Source organism: Choristoneura fumiferana, chromosome 18 (assembly GCF_025370935.1).
Source record: "Choristoneura fumiferana chromosome 18, NRCan_CFum_1, whole genome shotgun sequence".
Classification (NCBI taxonomy): domain Eukaryota; kingdom Metazoa; phylum Arthropoda; class Insecta; order Lepidoptera; family Tortricidae; genus Choristoneura; species Choristoneura fumiferana.
Genome location: NC_133489.1, coordinates 10,725,979 through 10,744,148, shown reverse-complemented (window position 1 = coordinate 10,744,148; position 18,170 = coordinate 10,725,979). Strand labels below are relative to the sequence as shown.

The 18,170-nt window shown below is 36.7% G+C and overlaps 1 protein-coding gene across 3 annotated transcripts in view; it reads right to left on the bottom strand.

Annotated features, from left to right (window-relative positions):
- DIP-beta (Dpr-interacting protein beta) overlaps positions 1–18,170 on the bottom strand; it is an 88,516-nt gene that overhangs the window by 15,695 nt on the left and 54,651 nt on the right. For all 3 annotated transcript variants that reach the window (XM_074101502.1, XM_074101503.1, XM_074101504.1), the window contains one exon: positions 7,389–7,517. In XM_074101502.1, the coding sequence (XP_073957603.1) occupies positions 7,389–7,517 (129 nt within the window). The remainder of the gene's footprint in view (positions 1–7,388; positions 7,518–18,170) is intronic.

Sequence of the window (18,170 nt, the reverse complement as noted above, 5' to 3'; positions counted from 1 at the left end):
TCCTAATTTGCTGCTTATGGGACCTAATTGAAAGCATTCCTAGACGAACTCAAAAAAATTTTTTAAATCGGTTCATAAATGACGGAGTTCTGAGGTAACAAAAATTTAAGAAAAAATAAATAAAAAAAAACATACAACCGATTTGATAACCTCCTCCTTTTTTTGAAATCGGTTAAAAATCTTTTGTAAATCATATCTGAATAGAAAAGCACTAATCGTCTTAGCACAGTCATTTTGACATTTGCTGTGGTTTAGGCATGTCTAAGAGTTGCGTTTTTTGAGATTTATGACATTTATAAACAGACAATTTACTTTAATGTACGTAAAGCACACAATACTAAAAATTCAGTAGCGTTTATCACAAGAGTGGTAGTTTACAAATAACAATTAAAGTAAAATATAATTGATATTCTGGTCTTAAAAGTAAGCGAGATCAAAGTGAGCCCGCTAAATGCCGCCAAAAGAAAGGAAAGCGACATGGTGCTCGAAAAGGAACGGATTATTTCACAAACTGTAAACAAACGTGCAAAAAACATTCACAAAAGTCCGTTGTGAGGGTGAATTAAGGAAAACGGAATTTTCTTCTGCCTCCAGATCGGAGCTTATTTGCGGTTATGCTCTTTGACCGTCGTTAAGTTCCTTTGGACGGCTTTTACGAGTTTAAGTGGCCAATTTAGCGAACAAAATCTGAACGATCGGAATTTTTGTTCTAATTAATAACTTGAGAGGGCAACGAGGGCAGCCTTTTGCTTATTAAACAAAGCGGAATAATGAGCCTTAGAGATGTTAATGTAATTGAAACTGGTTCCGTCTCTGAGTTCCGTTTAAGAAGCCGATAGAATAACATAGCTTGGGGTTAGAATCCAGCGTGATTAAGGGATATCCTAAGTGTAAGTATATATACGAATCCGCGGCGGCAATCAAAAGTTGCGGGAACTTTTCTGGGGAAGGATTTCACGCGGAATTCTTGAAGTGACAGTTTGATTAGCCGAGCGGCGCACACGCTCCGCGATCGAGATTTCTGGCTCGACCAGGTATCCGTTTTTGCCGTTCTTGGAATTTAGGTACTTCGTCCTGGACTAACTTACCCGTTTATTGTTTCCGTACTGTTTTGTTTCGTTTCTTTAAACTCGATTTACTGTCTGTCAGCTCCAGCGAGACAAGTGAAAGATACTCGTCGCATTACGAAGCACTTGTTACAAATGAATTGCATCACTCTCTCCATTTTCTGTAAACGTTTGTGCTGAGCCACATTCTGAAGTGAAATACACGAACTTTTTGTTTTGTTACTTTGATGCAAAGACGAAAAGTATTTAGGTAGAAAAGAAGCTAGACTTATATGTGAAAGTTATATATTTAGATCTACCGTTAATTTAAGGAATACTTTCGAAAACACCGGTTGCTTTCTGATCATAATAATGACTTGAAGATATAAAAAAAAGATATAGCTTAAGTACAAAAACTAGTTTTCTTTTCATATTACTGAGAAGAAATAAAACTAAAATATGCACCTGATCGTGGTCTGATCGTGAGGAAACCTGCACAAACCTGCGAAGCAATTCAATGGTGCGTGTGAAGTTCCCAATCCGCATTGGGCCCGCGTGGGAACTATGGCCCAAGCCCTCTTGTTCTGAGAGGAGGCCTGTGCCCAGCAGTGGGACGTATATAGGCTGGGATGATGATGATGATGATGCACCATATTAGTTAGACAAAGAAGTCTTATTCTTTAGTATAAAGCAGTATAGCCGTTGTTTTAAACTAATATACTATCCATGACCACGGCCGCTGCAGTGTGGTTGAGGCACTGAAGTAATTTTGAACAAGTTTTTTTTGTGTGTGATTAAATCCCATGAAGGATAATAGTTAAAAGCCGATATCTTTTAAGACGGTGGGTCAGCGCAGGCCACCGTCTGCGCAACTCCCGCAAGTGCGCGTCGCTGTTATCATTCGTTTTGGGGGAAGAAATTTAAATTAAATATTTGAGAGCGTTAATTTTGTCTCCTCATCGGCGAAGGCGACGCATTCTTTGTGAAGTAATTAAACTGAGTGGAAGGGTTTCCAGCCAGCAGTAGTTTGTTTGTTCACTTGAAATTGCGTTTCCTATGAAGTGTTCTGGGCTGTGGGTTGCTTCAAGTCATTACATTGTAATTGTTATATTTTGGAAGTTACTTCTATTAAGTTTGTGACCATCACTTGAGACTATTAAGATTTGTCAGGCATTTGTTTAGGCAATGTTTAGGAAGTAAATTAAAAAGTGCGCTTTAAACGATTTTTGTAGCTAACTAACATGTATAATTATTCGGGTAAGGCCGCGATTTTGACCAATGTGACATAGAAATAACATAAAAAAATACTGACGTTACCATAATAACGTAACGCAAATTTTTATAAAGCCTAGATCAAACTGGTAAAATTCCCATTAGATAACGTATGTATGAAAAAAAAATACATCTCATATATAAAGTGAAGTTTTTATTTTTACTAGAACTTTCTGACGATACTGATCTTAAATCTGTCCTATATGAGATCTATAGAGCTAAACATGAGAATGTGGAAGTAGAAGTACCCTCTAGTTGACGAACATCTTTCCAAAAGTGTATCTTTACATGCTCTCTAACACTGACAATAAGGTGCACATTTATAAGCATAACGAATTTGGATGTGGTTTTTTTTAATTCGACTGGATGGCAAACGATCAAATGAGTAAGAGATCACCACCGCCCATAAAAATCTGCAACACCAGGGGTATTGCAGACGCGTGCCAACCTAGAGGCCTATGATGGGATACCTCGTGCCAGTAATTTCACCGGCTGTCTTACTCACCACGCCGAAACACAACAGTGCAAGCACTGCTGCTTCACGGCAGGATTAGCGAGGAAGATGGTGGTAGCAATCCGGGCGGACCTTGCACAAGGTCCTACCACCTAGTTGTGAGCATGCTTGTGACTTCGACTGTACAAGCTATTAAATACCTCAAAGAAATGGCCAAAACCCTAAATCACAGGTTTTACCAATTTAGGAAGTAGTATCTTAGTTAAGTGGACAATGTAAAAAGATGTTTTTGGAAAATAAATTATTATGATTATTAAGTTTAGGTAACAAATGAACTAAGTAGGTAAGTGAATCTCTCCGTTTGTCTCTCACTTTAAATACGCTATGCATGTAGCAGGACGTGAACACAGAACTCGCCACAATTCTCTTGTGCCGATCCCTGCACCTACAGATTAAATTTATTTAACTTCAAAATATCCATCTAACTACTTACTGTGCGTGCAGTCATTGGAAACCTAATAATAAACGGTGTAAGTTAGAATTTTTCTGTGTGAACTTCCTTTACCACATTTTTTCGTTACGTTATGTACAAAATACGTAGCATTTTGTAAAAATGTAACGTAATCGTAACGAAAGTGTAACGTATTTTATACAAAAAATCGTTTATCATGGTGAATAACGACATTTTGAACATAATAACACATGCCACTTACATGGAAAAGATTACCCTATCGTATGAAAAAACAACCAGTTAAAATAATCACTACTTACCCTTAAAATAAAACAAGCACTTTCGACGTTTTTCGAAAAAAACCTCCGCGTCACTTTTGATGGCTGTTTGTCAACAAACTGATGAGATTTATTTATCTCATCGATGTTGCCCTATTAGAGTATTAGTTGCCAGTGTACAAAAACTAATTCTACCGAAATTGGCGTTAAAGGTAGCTTAAAAAAGCGTCACCTAAGTATTCGTAACGAAAACGTGGTTTTTTTGGCACGTGAAAAGAAATAAATATAAAACATGAAATTATTTCATTATCATGATTCCGCAATCGGTAGGACTATCGTTATATCATAAAATTCGTTTAAACAAAATCATGATCATGAGAAGTTAAATAGCATGAAAATAATAAGGTATTAAGTACTCGTGTCAAAAAAATAGTCAATTTTCGTTACGTTTTTGACGTAATATATTTTTATTAATTTTTTTAAAAGGGTTTAAATCAATTATCTCATTTGCGACCTTGAGAGTTTATATCGTGTCATATAATAAAAAAAAAATTAAACCTCTAGGTGTTATCAGTTTTTTTTTATCAGCCTTCCAAATTTGAAACGTCCAAATGGTAAAAAATTCGCGGCCTTACCCATTCACCATAATTGCTACGAGAATAACGCTACGGCGTAGCACCGGCTCGTAGCAAGTGTAAGGTTAAATTATAGAGGCGCCAAATTACTTTCGCCACGTCCTATTTTAAGGCACTATGTCACGGGCCGTTATAAATCCACGAGTGGCTAAAAACATGTGCGTGTGACATTTTACTACGCGAATACGAGCCTACATATAAATACTGTCCAATCAGACGAGTGTTTACACCGGGACTGCCAATAACAGAATGCAAATACAGTGTGAACCTCGCTCGAGAGTCCGGTCGACGCATGCTGACTAGTAAAACTTTCATGTTAAATCCTGTCATTGATTGGGGTTGTTATAATATGTAGATAACAAAAATCAAATTTTAATGTTGAACATGAAACCACCGTGAGACTCACTCATATTAAATGAAATTGTAACGGATAACTCACGTCTCATGTTTCGGGCTAATTCGTTTCCCTTCTTCTTAGGGACAGAACACAGAAGAGAGAGAACACACAGAGAGAGAGAGTTTGTTTTGTCGGGTAGTCGTGCGAGCAGAGCGGTGGCGCGCAGTGTGGCAGCCGCTGAGTCGCGTTGCTCCTAGGAAGAAGGGCTTCGAATTAGCCTGAAACATGTCAAGCTCAACTCGATTTAAGGCTTGAGTTATCCGTTACGATATCATTTAACATTTTTTATCGAAAATACAAACTGAGACATGGATGCACAGAAAAACCAGAAAAAGAGACCAGCGCTGGGAATCCAACCCAGGTCTTTAGCAATCCGTGCTGCGTGCTATAACCCCTACACCACCGCTGGACAGGAATCTAGACACGATTTTTTCCTATGCATACATATCTCAGGTTGCTTATTTCTACTACGCTACTTATGCAGCAGCACTAAAAAAAAAAACCAGCATAACATTTTTTAATTTATTTGTGAGTACAAGGTTTTCATTCTTCACACCTACGCTGATATTCAGTTCGAGGGTGTGTGTGACAAGTTTCTTATCTGCACTGGACCGGTATATAAACTGCAGCCCCAAGGCCCTCCCTTTCCGAGAAGAGCGGCTTATGCCCAACAATATTTACACAGATAGTATGTCTAATGTGAATCATTCATATTTTGACGGTAATTTTACAAGTTTAAACTCGTAATACTTACGTAAATTTTCTTAAAAGCTAGTAAGTTGAATTTCACTTACTTCTTGTGCTTGGATTAACGTACAAATATGTAGTTAGGATTAAATACAAATACCGTTAGCATAACGTACAATCGGCAAGAATTATTGCAAGTAGTTAAAACTTTATTATCATATTTACTATATTATCTTTACTAGCTTTTGCCCGCTGCTCTGCTCGCGTGGTATTCGGTTATCGCGCGCTGTTCCCTCGGGAACTGTGCATTTTCCGGGATAAAAAGTACCCTATGTCACTCTCGGGCCCAAAAACTATTTCTATGCCAAAAAATCACGTCGATCCGTCGCTCTGTTTCCACGTGAAAGACGGAAAAACATACAAAGATAAATACACAAACACACACTTTCGCATTTATAATATTAGTAAGTATGGATATGATGATGATCATAATTATTTACTATTCTGTTACAACTACACAGTGTATAGGTAGTGCCACCAGAGTTGAGGTCACACACATAAGACATGTCAGGTAATGATAGCGGGATTTTTACATTCACTATCATACACTTCATTCATTCTCCTTATAGGCAATCAGTTCTTCATATAGCTGTGTGAATCATTCACTTCAACTCTCGTGGAACTACCTATACCTACAATGTGTAATATAAAATTATACATAGCTTTGCTTTAAGCATCTTACAGTTCCACTTCACCTCAAGTAATAAATGCTAATAAATACATGGCGCAGTCTAGGGATGGGTTATACTTGCTAAATCGCGTAAAAGTATTTTCTGTCCAACGCAACGAGTCGAATACTTGCTTCCTTGCAACTTTAAATTAAACCTTGTTGTTATACAGATAAGATTGAAAATATTCCAATCAAGACGTTAAATACTTTGAAAGTATTTTATTTCACGTATAAGCACAATCTGAACCTTATGTGTATGAACATATGATATAATTTTGCATTTTGGAATTTCGACGTAGTAGTACTTACTTTGAAGGGACAGCACCTATACTTTAATGGAAAACACTTTCAAGTCTTGCAAGTATATCGGGTCGGTACATGGTTGGTATACTTGCACGGAAATACCTGGTATCAATACTGGTATAAATACGCACCATCTCTAGCGCAGTCGATTCGCTTTAAATTCTACACGCATGTAAACGGGGGCCTACTAATTGATCCCCACTGAAGATAGGGAGCCTAATTTGCGTGAGTGCCCATCGCAAAATATCTGCGTTAGGATCGTCGGTATCACGGTGGAACCCATCCATCATGGGTGACTGTTAGTACGTGTGAGTTGGAATCATTCGATATGTATCAGTGACGGTTACCATGGAAATGTGTGAAAAAAGGGGTTGAAATGTCTGTTCATTTTTTTATGGATATCAAAAAGGAGTTCTGCGCAAAAGTTTTAAGCTTAAAATTAAATAAAATTAATTGAGTACCTAATCACACTTGACAGTAATTTAACTGTCATTATTCGTTGGTAACTCTATTATTTACATTTATTTCCAGTTTTAATTCAGTTAATATATATTTTTTATTTTTCAAATAATTTCATTTGTAAAATAGTAAAAGATATTATTTATTGTTGTCACAGCTCATCAATATTTTTAAAACCGTGGTTTTTATGTTTGAAATCAATCCAAGACAAAATTCGGATAAAAAAGGACATAGTTTAAAAACTGTCATCATCTATTTAATAATCAAAAACTTTACATCTATTTAAAGTAGTCAACGCTAAATTACTCTCTAAGCTCAGCATTAACTCGGAGCTAGCGGAATTACAAGCTTCCAAGCAACCCGAACAAATTCAGATGCAAGACACGCTCCGAAGATGATACGTGATAACACGAAAATCTCCCAATTGCTTACGTGTCCGGGCCAACGTTCAAGACTAACTGAGCATTGAATAACTCCCGGTTATAAATTAGTCTCTATGATCGTCTGATAAGTGTCAGTACGCAGTTTGTGCTCATATTTCACACCGTACTTATCTGCTGAATTAATTTCGCTGATAAAACCACAACCTCAAATATGAAAAGCATATTTAATTAGGATTACTTGATAAGGCTATAAGAACGCTGTTTAAAAGTTGTTATAGCATAGTGGTACTTACAATGTACATGCAGCATTATTCTTTTGCTCACTGAAGGTGGAACTCCGTTTGCTGCTATGCACAGGTATGCGCCCATCTCTGATCGAGTCACCTTTGTCAAGTTGACGATGTCTCCTTCTAATGACGTCACTGGTGGAAAAAAAAGTTGCAATTGTAATTAAATTCATGTACCTCTATGTGCTTACATTTTTTTATACAATATAGGCTTGCGTTTGGCCACAATCACGCCTGATGGAAAGCGAGGATGAGGCCTACGATGGAGCACGCTTGCCTAGTAAATGCTCATTCACCCTAGACTTGAAAGCGGACAAACTGTAGTGTTCAGGAACACAGTCGCAGGCAGGGAATTCCACTCCTTTGCTGTCGGTTGATGAAGGAAGGGCGAAAACGTTTTGTGCGGATTTTTGGGATACTGACAACGTAAGGGTGGAGACCCCGCCCACTTAAAAACACACATACATATTTTTATCTTAGCCTATCTTACTAAATAAATAGTAATAATACCTACAGAGATAAAGTGTGTGTATTTGATTGTACCTAGGTAATAATAAACTCTCGTTTTACTAAACTGATTTAAAACAATCTTTCACTAATGGAATGCTCACAATAGGGCTGGGCTAATGTCGCAGCAAATCGCTAGTAATACTAGTAGTAATAGGAGTACTAGTTTATGTACATACCGCCTTTTGAAATAATTTGACTCCAGTTTCTTGAAGATATAAAATAGATAAAAAACGATCTAATATTTAAAGTCACTTGCCAAGATGATTAACACTGCGACAGACAAGGGATATTAATGAAGAATTACTTTCCTTGAGTATCAAGATTAAAGTCTTCCCCAAAGTGAGTTTTATTATGGAGCTTCCTAAAGTAACACCTAGTTGGTCAGATAGTAAACAAAATGTAGCCAAATGAATTAGTACGAGTTTTAATTATAAAACACTAGCTTTTACCCACGGCTTCGCCCGCGTGGAATTCGGTTATCGCGCGCTGTTCCCTCAGGAACTGTGCATTTTCCGGGATAAAACGTAGCCTATGTCACTCTCGGGCCATAAAATATCTCTGTGCCAAAAATCACGTCGATCCGTCGCTCTGTTTCCACGTGAAAGACGGAAAAACATACAAAGATACAAATACACAAACACACACTTTCGCATTTATAATATTAGTAAGTATGGATTAATATGTTCTCGGACACAGACACATTTTCGACATTTCTTGATATGGCACAAGATAATCGCATACAAAAATAAAGTCCTTGGACGGACTGCCATAATGTGCTTTGCGAGCCACTATGCCGCCGTGGAATCGCATGCAGATATAATAATATGTACAGTCGAACAAGTTGAATCATGACACAGGATTTCTTTGACAAAAGTATGAGATGCCAACATGACATTAGTAGCACAAAAGCTCCAACCTGGGTCATGATTCAATTTGTTCGACTACACAAATCCTCCTACTATGGCAGCCGACTACAGCCGTAACATCTATCTATAGATGTGCTGTGTCCTGTGTCACAACAGGCGTCATTCCCTAATGTGTGTAGTGCAATAGGGTACGAGTTACCTTGTAGCTTTTGCTGTGGCATTACGGCCCTTTGCGATTTCCCTAAAGCGGCACAAGATACCTGCTTCCATAGGTATAAACTCTATGAAAAGTTCACGGCTGTGGACGGAACAGCACTTATGCCACAGTAAAAATGGCCAGCCACAGACATAGTGCCGAATCACGACGGTTTTTATTTACGTCTCAGGACGGACTGTCCGTGAACGAGTTGAAAATGCTTTCAAATACGATTACATACAGTAGCGTCTAAAACGTCAACGAAACCGATGTAGAGGACTATATACTCGTATATATATAAATGTAACCTAAAAAATAGTAGGTAATTTGTATAAGTAGGTAGAGCACTATTTATATATTATATACTATTTATATATTATATACGTCAGTATACTCGTTTGCCTATAGTTTCTTCAAGGTACGATTCGGTACGATTAACTGAAGCAAAAATATTTTTTCTGTGCTAGGTAATCTTTCCTAGCTGTACCTTCATACCTTTCAAAGTTCAAGAATCTTCAAGTAACATTCGCACACTATTGGTTATTCGGTAGTGCTTACTTTACATTTTGCGCAAAGTGTCGGAAAACATTTCAGGCAGAAGTTGACGGGTTTTGCAAACAAATGCCGTTAGTGGTTTGAACTCGAGCTGTTTTCCTAATACCTTAGAGAAGTACGCTTACAGTCATTATTCAAACAAGAGGATAAAAAACAGGGGCAATATTTTCCGAAGGAGGTGAAGGGAGCTGATGGTTAAAAGTGTAGAGCTCTAGAACGGTCGCTCGACGGTTCGTTAGCAAACAATGCGAGCACTGCGCAGACCATGGAGCGGTTGTTTGTAAAAAAATATTTGTAAGTGCGTGTGATTAATTTAATAAAGGAACAGAAAAAAGTCACACACTTACATGAAATACCTACGAAGTAACTGTTCCTTTTACCAATACACTGAATTTGTGTTATTATAATGCATTATTTAGTTAGTGTAGAAAGCTAGCGATTTTTATTACGAACTTTACACTAGACAGTTAGGTAGGTACCTATATTTGTATGTCAAGTGTAAATAGTAAGCCATGAATAAAACACAAACAAGATACGTACCTACTAGCTTTAATGAACACTTAAGGTATTTTTAGTTAGCGTGGCACAAAAGTCTAATTGTTATCTCAATATTAAAAATGACTCGAACGAATTGTATGAAAATTATCGCTAAATTGACTTTACACGATTATACGATACAGCTCTGCGACAGCCGCACAGACAGACAGACAGAGGAGGCTTATTAAAGGGTCCCGTTTGGCACCATTTGGGTACGGAACCCTTAAAAAACAAAAACACTGAATTGTTGTTTGTAAACAAATAGTTATTATTTTATTTAGTTAAAATAATTAAATTCGCAATGTTAAGTTATTTTACTTTTATTTTCACAAATCTTTAAATCGGAGAAAAGCAGCTATAAATTTAAGTACAAAACTTTATTGGAAGAATATCGATATGGGTATCGATAAAAAATATTCAAACTCTACTCTCTCTTCTGTAAGTGCTCAAGTTCACGGATACAATATATTTTTATTTAACACATAATTATTAGAAATCAAGCCATATTTATGAAAAAGACTGTTTACCGCTTCATATTAGCATATTAATAAGTAAATTTGAGAATACATTCAATGGAAATAAGAGCTATGAAAATGGTACTTGTAGAATCATATTTACCTGTGAAATGTATGTTTACTTGGGTTATTGCAGTAGGTTGTATCACAACTCAACACTGAACAAGACACCATTCTGGAATCCTACCGTTTTATTCAAAAAATCGAAAGGATTGCAGAAAAAAACACAAAAACAATTACGAAGAAAATTTTGACAGGAGGCGAAAGGACGCTCACTGATTCAAAACGGGTCACACTGTCATTTTGATTTTATCTCTTTCTCAGACATAGCTTATACGTAAGGGTGGGTTTCTTCACTCGCACGCTAGTAATATTAAGTTTATGAAACAACTCTTAGCCTTACAGCTCAAGTAAAGGAAAAAATCGAAAATCATTGAACCAAAAAAAATCCTCACTTTTCTTAGATTCAATAATTGGCTAAGTAAAGTTTTTTGGAGAGGCGCTAATATATTTTTCTTCGATAGTCGACGTCTTAATAATCAAGAACTGCAGCTCTTTTGTTTTTATTCCTCTTATTAATTAGAAATATTTTTTAAGTGGTCGATATGACGTTTGTGAGATTGAAATGGCAGAACCGTTGAGGGCTCAGTACTTAGTAGAAACATTAAAAAAAAAACGAAGTCAACTGTCACTGCTGTCACTGTCAAGTAGAATCTAACCTGATACCATTTTATTTGCTTTGCGATTTGGTGCGATCAGTGTGTTTTTTGATTGGATAATTTTTTACGACCTTAGCCAAACTCTGGGCTTTTGAATTTGCCACATCTCTCCACGACCTTTGCACGATAATTTGACCACGATTGGATATTTTCGACGACTATTTTGCTCTGTTTCTTAGACAACGTTATCTTGAATTCTCGGCCACCTTTGGCTTGACATTTGGACTGCTTACGAGTAAATTCGAATCACAGTATCCCTACAATAGATTCAGACGACTCCGACAGTATTCGAGTAAGAAATGGAGCATTACAGAAATGTTTTCCAATGCTTTGTACTTCGTCTATGAAATACAAACGAGATTTTCCGAATTCGGCGTATTTACGCATCCTAGTCTTTACAAGCGACTTGGTGCAAGTCAGCTTTATCTCCACTGCAAGTTGCTCATCAACAACATCATTATACGAACCCTCTAGCCCTTCAACATCAAACACGGCAAAGGAAAACATAACAGAAAGCAGAGATATCGTGTTTTTTTACCAAAACAATAAAAGGACATGGTCTCAGTAAGAGTCATGCAATACATTAAATTAATTAATTGCATGTTGCACAAATGGGTTTATATTCTTTATTTCAAAGTGTATTGAAGGAAGAGTTTCTGCTAAATCATTTACAGAATGAAGTGGCTTGCAACTTGCACTTGTCCATCTAAAGTCATAGCGAGCTTGAGATACATGTGAAATGCGTGATTTGAAGATTAAAAGAATCCGTATTTTTGAAGCCTCTCTGTTATTAACCATAACCACATAAAAATTATGTAGACAAAGCTGTCTTATTGCATGTGTTTTTAGATAGTTTTAGTTAATTTGGAGAGTAATATAATAAAAATGCAATAATTATATTTTATTTATTTCATAAATGTACAAATTCATAAAAAACGTTTAGCATAAGCATATGACTCAAAAGACCCCTATTTGTTGAACATGCTACCTTACAAAGCTGTCCTATGCATTGTTTTTTAGATGGTTTTAGTTAATTTGCAAAGTAACATAATAAAATGCAATACTTCATTTATATTGTTTTTATTTCATAATACACAAATTATCATAAAAACGTTTAGCATAAACATATGTCTCAAAAGACCCGATTTATTGGAACATGTATATAATATTCCTGGCAAAGGGTAATTTAAAAAAGTCGTATTTTTAATAAATTAAATATTGTGCCATCCCATAAAGGCATTAGAAGTACTACTAAGAAATACAAGGAAATGTAATACAAATATTATAGGTCACTATGTGTTTAAACCGGGATTTTAGTTTACTTTTGCATCAAAAGATGTCACTATCTCGTCTCAAGGAAAAGCTGAATCGCGCTGTTAAGATTTTTCATTTCCTAAGCAACCGTGGTTTGATTAACTTGTGTGTTATACATGTAAACAATATGCATACCATTGATCATAAGTTATAACAAAACTGTTGGTGATTTACTTGTATTTTAGTACTTGTACTTGTGACAGTGACCCTAGATGGTATTGTTTGTTCTACCAGTTGACCTGGATGTGATATATACTATCTTTTGCCCGCGGCTTCACCCGCGTGGAATTCGGTTATCGCGCGCTGTTCCCTCGGGAACTGTTTATTTTTTCCGGAATAAAAAGTAGCCTATATCACTCTGTGGCCCATAAACATCTCTATGCCAAAAATCACGTCGATCCGTCGCTCCGTTGCGACGTGAAAGACAGAAACATACAAACACACACACTTTCGCATTTATAATATTAGTATGGATATATATGGCATTCAACTGTTTTATTTTGTCTGACTTTAATACACACACATGACCGGGAATCGAACCTGATCAAAATCTCTGTAAGCAATGTTACATTCTGCACATTTTTTGTTATTTTTGATGATGAGAATCAATAGTGAAAGAAACATAACGATGTGGAAGTCTCAATTGGCGTAAGGGACAAAATACCGAAAATCACTTTTAAACATAGAAAATTAGAGTTTTTTTTTCTCTGTCGATTGGTAGTATTCAAGTTACGATACGCCCCTTACTTTTGCTGTTATCAACATTTATTATTTTAAAATAAAATAGCTTAAGGGACATGATATAAAATATTTGAGCTGAAAATGGCGTAAATGTATTATTTTTTTAATATTTGGGTCGTAAGGGGCTGTGGCAGTCTCATATGTCCTTTACGACTCGGCTCATGTCGTTAAAAAAACCCAACAAATATAATAAAAGGGCGTATGGGTCAATTATTGTTTCATTGCCCTTTACACCCCAACATTTTATAACGAATAAGATAAAAAAGCAAGAAGTTGTTGGGCGTAACCTTACCGCCTGTACCTATTTCTTGTACCTAACATCAAAATACTAACGCGTCTACCTACCTTCCACGCGCCGAGCGTTTGCGCATTGCACATTCGGTCAGTCGTGTCAGACACGTCAAACACGGAGGACGTATTTGATTGCCTACGTTTGTTTTTTGTCAACGCGCGTATTTTTTATAAGATGCCAAAAGCAAAACAAAAAAAGAAGATTAAGTTGATGGATCCCCATAGGCTTGACGTCGAGCTAACATTTCCGTAATGGAATTTCAGTCAAGGATGTTGAGGTAAATTTCTCTAGCTACTTTGTTTATTTTAAGCTGTCTGACAGATCCTAATAAAGGAAGCCTGTGCCCAGCAGTGGGACGTATATAGGCCGAGATGATGATGCATACATAATAATAATTGGCCTGTATAATTAATTATGTATGGTGAGGGTTAAAAATGGTATAATCGGAACGTCGTAAGGGACATTAAAAACAGCAATTTATAAATAATAAATACTTTTATGGGCGTAAGGGGTATAAAAAGCAAGAGCTAGAGTAAATTGTCGGTCGTAAGGGGCAGTAGCAAACAGACATTTAAAAAAAAGGTGTAATTGGTACGTCGTAAGGGGCATTAAACAACAGCAACTTATAAAATAAGGAATACTCTTATGGGCGTAAGGGACATCAAAAGCTAAAACTAGAGTAAATTGTTGGTCGTAAGGGACAGTAACAAACAGACATTTTAAAAATTGAGGTTACTTTATGGGTGTAACTTAAAGTAAAATACCTAGCTTGCTTCTTTTAGTTCATTAAAATACCTTGTTAATGTTAGGTCGTAGGAGGCATCAAAACAGATGGTTTTTAGAACTTGTAGTGATTGAAACAACAACTCAAGCAAGCATACTCCCAAATGTGCAAGAAATAGTGCAAGAAAGCTTGCAAGAAAGCATGCAAGCAAGCATGTAAGCAACCACCTAAGCAGGCTTGCAAGTGAGCATGTAATTTTGTCAATCAAATCAACAAACATGCAATTTTATCGGCCTGGGTTAGATGAACATCGCGGGTTACCCCGATCCCGCGATGACAGGTCTATGGTATCTCCTCCAGCGCTCATGAATCAGTGTGTTAGAGGAAGCATAAATAGTGCAAGCATGCATGCAAGCAAGCGTGAAGCCAGAAGGCAAGCATGCATGCAAACAACAAATCAAGCAAGAATACTCCCAAATGTGCAAGAAATAGTGCAAGCAAGCATGCAATCAAACATGCAAGCAAGCATGCAAGCAAGCAAGCAAGCATGTAAGCAATAATGCAAGCAAGCAGAGTTAGTACGCCAGTGGTGGTAGTGAAAATCATTTCATCATCATCGTCATCAACAACATCATCAGTTCGTTTATCGCTACCCCGGAACTATGCTATTTTCCGGGATAAAAACTTATTTACTTGGCGATTTTTAAACAGCTGCAATATCTTCCTTGACCCTCTCAGCTATAAACAAACAAGTCAGCCATAGCCGAGCATTTGTTGGAGTCAGGACCAAACCAGTGGATTGAGCATCACAATCCCAAATTCTGTCCACGGAACGTCATTTCTACTCAAGAATGGTACGTGAAGCAGTTGAAATAAAAAAGCATAAAAATGTCAACCGGGACGATGGATATAAGCTTTCATCTTCGTGGAATCCTGTTATTAACAAGTGTCGACGTCGGGATGAGTGTTGTGAGTCGGTGTGATGGGTGACAAATAAAAATCACAAATTGCGGGTAGTTCGTGATACGAGTGCTGATACTATTAGTGATCAAGTGCGGGTAGTTCGAAGGACTCGCGCTGCTAGCCAGACTTGACACCCCACACTTTAGTCCACTCGTGACCACGGCCACTGCAATGTTGCCGAAACGTCGAGGTAAATATTACTCGTGTGTGATAGCGTGATAAGTCTCGTTGGTGGTATTTTGACTATGAGTGAGAATCACGAAAGTTTAAAACGTTATAAAATTTATTTGAGTTTTATTTAACTTTTAACTTATAATGTCCATTTAAAGAAAATGTTACAATTTACATATTTTTTAAGGGGAAGTACAAAAATGGCTTTTGCGCGTTATTTTAAATAATAAAAGTGGTTCTTTGAGTTAATTCACAATTTTTTTTTATTTTTCTACAGGAACTTACGTCCAAATATGTAGCAAATAAAATATAAAATGTCCTATAAGACCAAAAATCGGTTACTACATTATTTATTTATTTACGGTTTATGGGTGTAAGGGGCTATGACACCGCGTATGTCACGGGCGTAAGGGACAGCTATTTTTTCTTATTAAGCTTTTTACGAAAATGTCTATAGTTTCACGTTGAAAAGCAAGAAAATTCAAGATTTTACGTAATTATAACGTCCTGCTAAGTTAAACATTAACAATGCTGTGAGGGTTTGAAAATTACCAAAAAACTTCTTTTCGCTCTCCTGAAAAGTAGCATTTTGTCCTTACGTCAATTGAGACTTCCACATCGATAATATTTTACAGTTTTTTTTTTTTTATTCGACTGATGGCAAACGAGCAAGTGGATCTCCTGATGGTAGAGATCACCACCACCCATAGAACTGCAAACCTGGGTATTGAAGATGCGTTGCCAACCTAGAGGCCAAAGAAGGAATACCTCAGTTGCCAGTTATTTCACCGGCTGTCTTACTCTCCACGCCGAAACAACAGTGCAAGCACTGCTGCTTCACGGCAGGATTAGCAAGCAGATGGTGTAGCAATCCGGGCGGACCTTGCACAAGGTCCTACCACCTGCAAATTCAATTAAATTTTATTCGACTTGCAATGTACGAGTATGTATGTATTATAATTATAAACCAAAATGAGAATACAAATTTCAAGTACATTAGCTTAGCACAGCAGTACTTATACTGATTACAGATTAGATGACAATGCAAGACAAGTATAGTCAACAAAAAGTATTGTGAGGAAAAATAAAAGCTAACACAAATAAAAACCAAAAATGATATTTTAAAGAAAAAATTTTGCTGACTGTACTTATTGTCGACTGTACTTGCATTGTCAACTAAAAATACATTTCTGTATTAAGAGATCGTCATGTTCAAAATTACATTTCCGTGCTAAATCTTAAGTCTATTCTATTCTCTTTCATTAACCATTGAGGAGTTCTGTGATACTTCTATGCCTCTTTTTTATGGAAAAATGCATGTCCTTGGAAAAAAAAGGTTATGCTCCTTCACTGGCTTTTTCTTGCAACCAAAATAAAAACACCAACGTGTGTTTACATCCACCTGAAAAAAAAGATCAAAATTATTATAAATCCTTACATATATTTAATATTATAAACGTGAAAGGAACTCTGTCTGTCTGTCTGTTAACTTTTCATGCTTCAATCGCTGAACTGATTTAGCCAAAATTCATTATGGAGGTAGTTGGAATCCCGAGGAAGAACATAGGCTACGTTTTTATCTCACATTCTTATCCCGAAAAATGCATAGTGCTCGCGGGAAAGCGATAAGCGAATTCTTCGTAGACAGAGTCGCGGGGCAACAGCTAGTTACAATAATAATGTTCACTAACCACAAAAATTTTACTCTATCATAATATAAACCAGCCATTGCAGAACAACAATCGCAAAAATCCCTGTCGCATCAATCACATTGTCAGTTGATATTTAAGTAAATGGTCACAATATAGGTAATATGTTTTTGTTATTCTGTGCTCTCGAACAACTTTGGTCCGGCAACATATTCAACTTTTGATGCCCTAAAAATGTAATTTTTAAAAAAATAGACAAGAAACTGTATTGATATAAATTTGTACTTACGTCATACCATTTTACCGTACGGACAAAAGTGCTTTATCTCCTCCTGATTTCCGGCAACATTGTATACTTCTCACTGGTGTCAAAATATCTACTCATAGCCATGTGTGGCAAGTTCCTTGAATCTGCTCGCACAAATTCACTCATTTCGTATTGAAGGTGAAGCGCTTAAATAGAAAATATGGTCCAAAAGTCAAGCCAAGTGTCGTCGAGAATACAAGATAGCGTTGTCGAAGAAGCAGAGCCAAAATAGTCGTCGAAACTGTCCAATCGTGGTCCAATTATTATGCAAAGGTCGTGGGAGAAATGCGGCAAATTTTAAAGTACTGAGTATGTGCTGAGAGGTCTTTAAAAAATTATCCAAAAAACACATTGCGCACCAAAAATCGCTAAGCAAATAAAAACGGTTTTAGGTTAGATTCTACTTGACAGTGAACAGTAGTGACAGGTGTCCGTTTTTTTTTTACTGTTTCTACTAAGTACTGAGCCCTCAACGGTTCTGCCATTTCAATCTCACAAACGTCATATCGACCACTTAAAAAAATATTTCTAATCATAAGAGGAAATAAAAATAAAGAGCTGCAGTTCCTCGATTATTAAGACGTCGACTATCGAAGAAAAATATATTTAGCACCTCTTCAAAAAACTTTACTTAGCCAATTATTAAGTGCAAAAGGTTTCTCTGCTACTTATAGATTTAAATGAAACCCTCAGTTCGCGAGTCCAATTCGTTTATTGACTTCACATAAA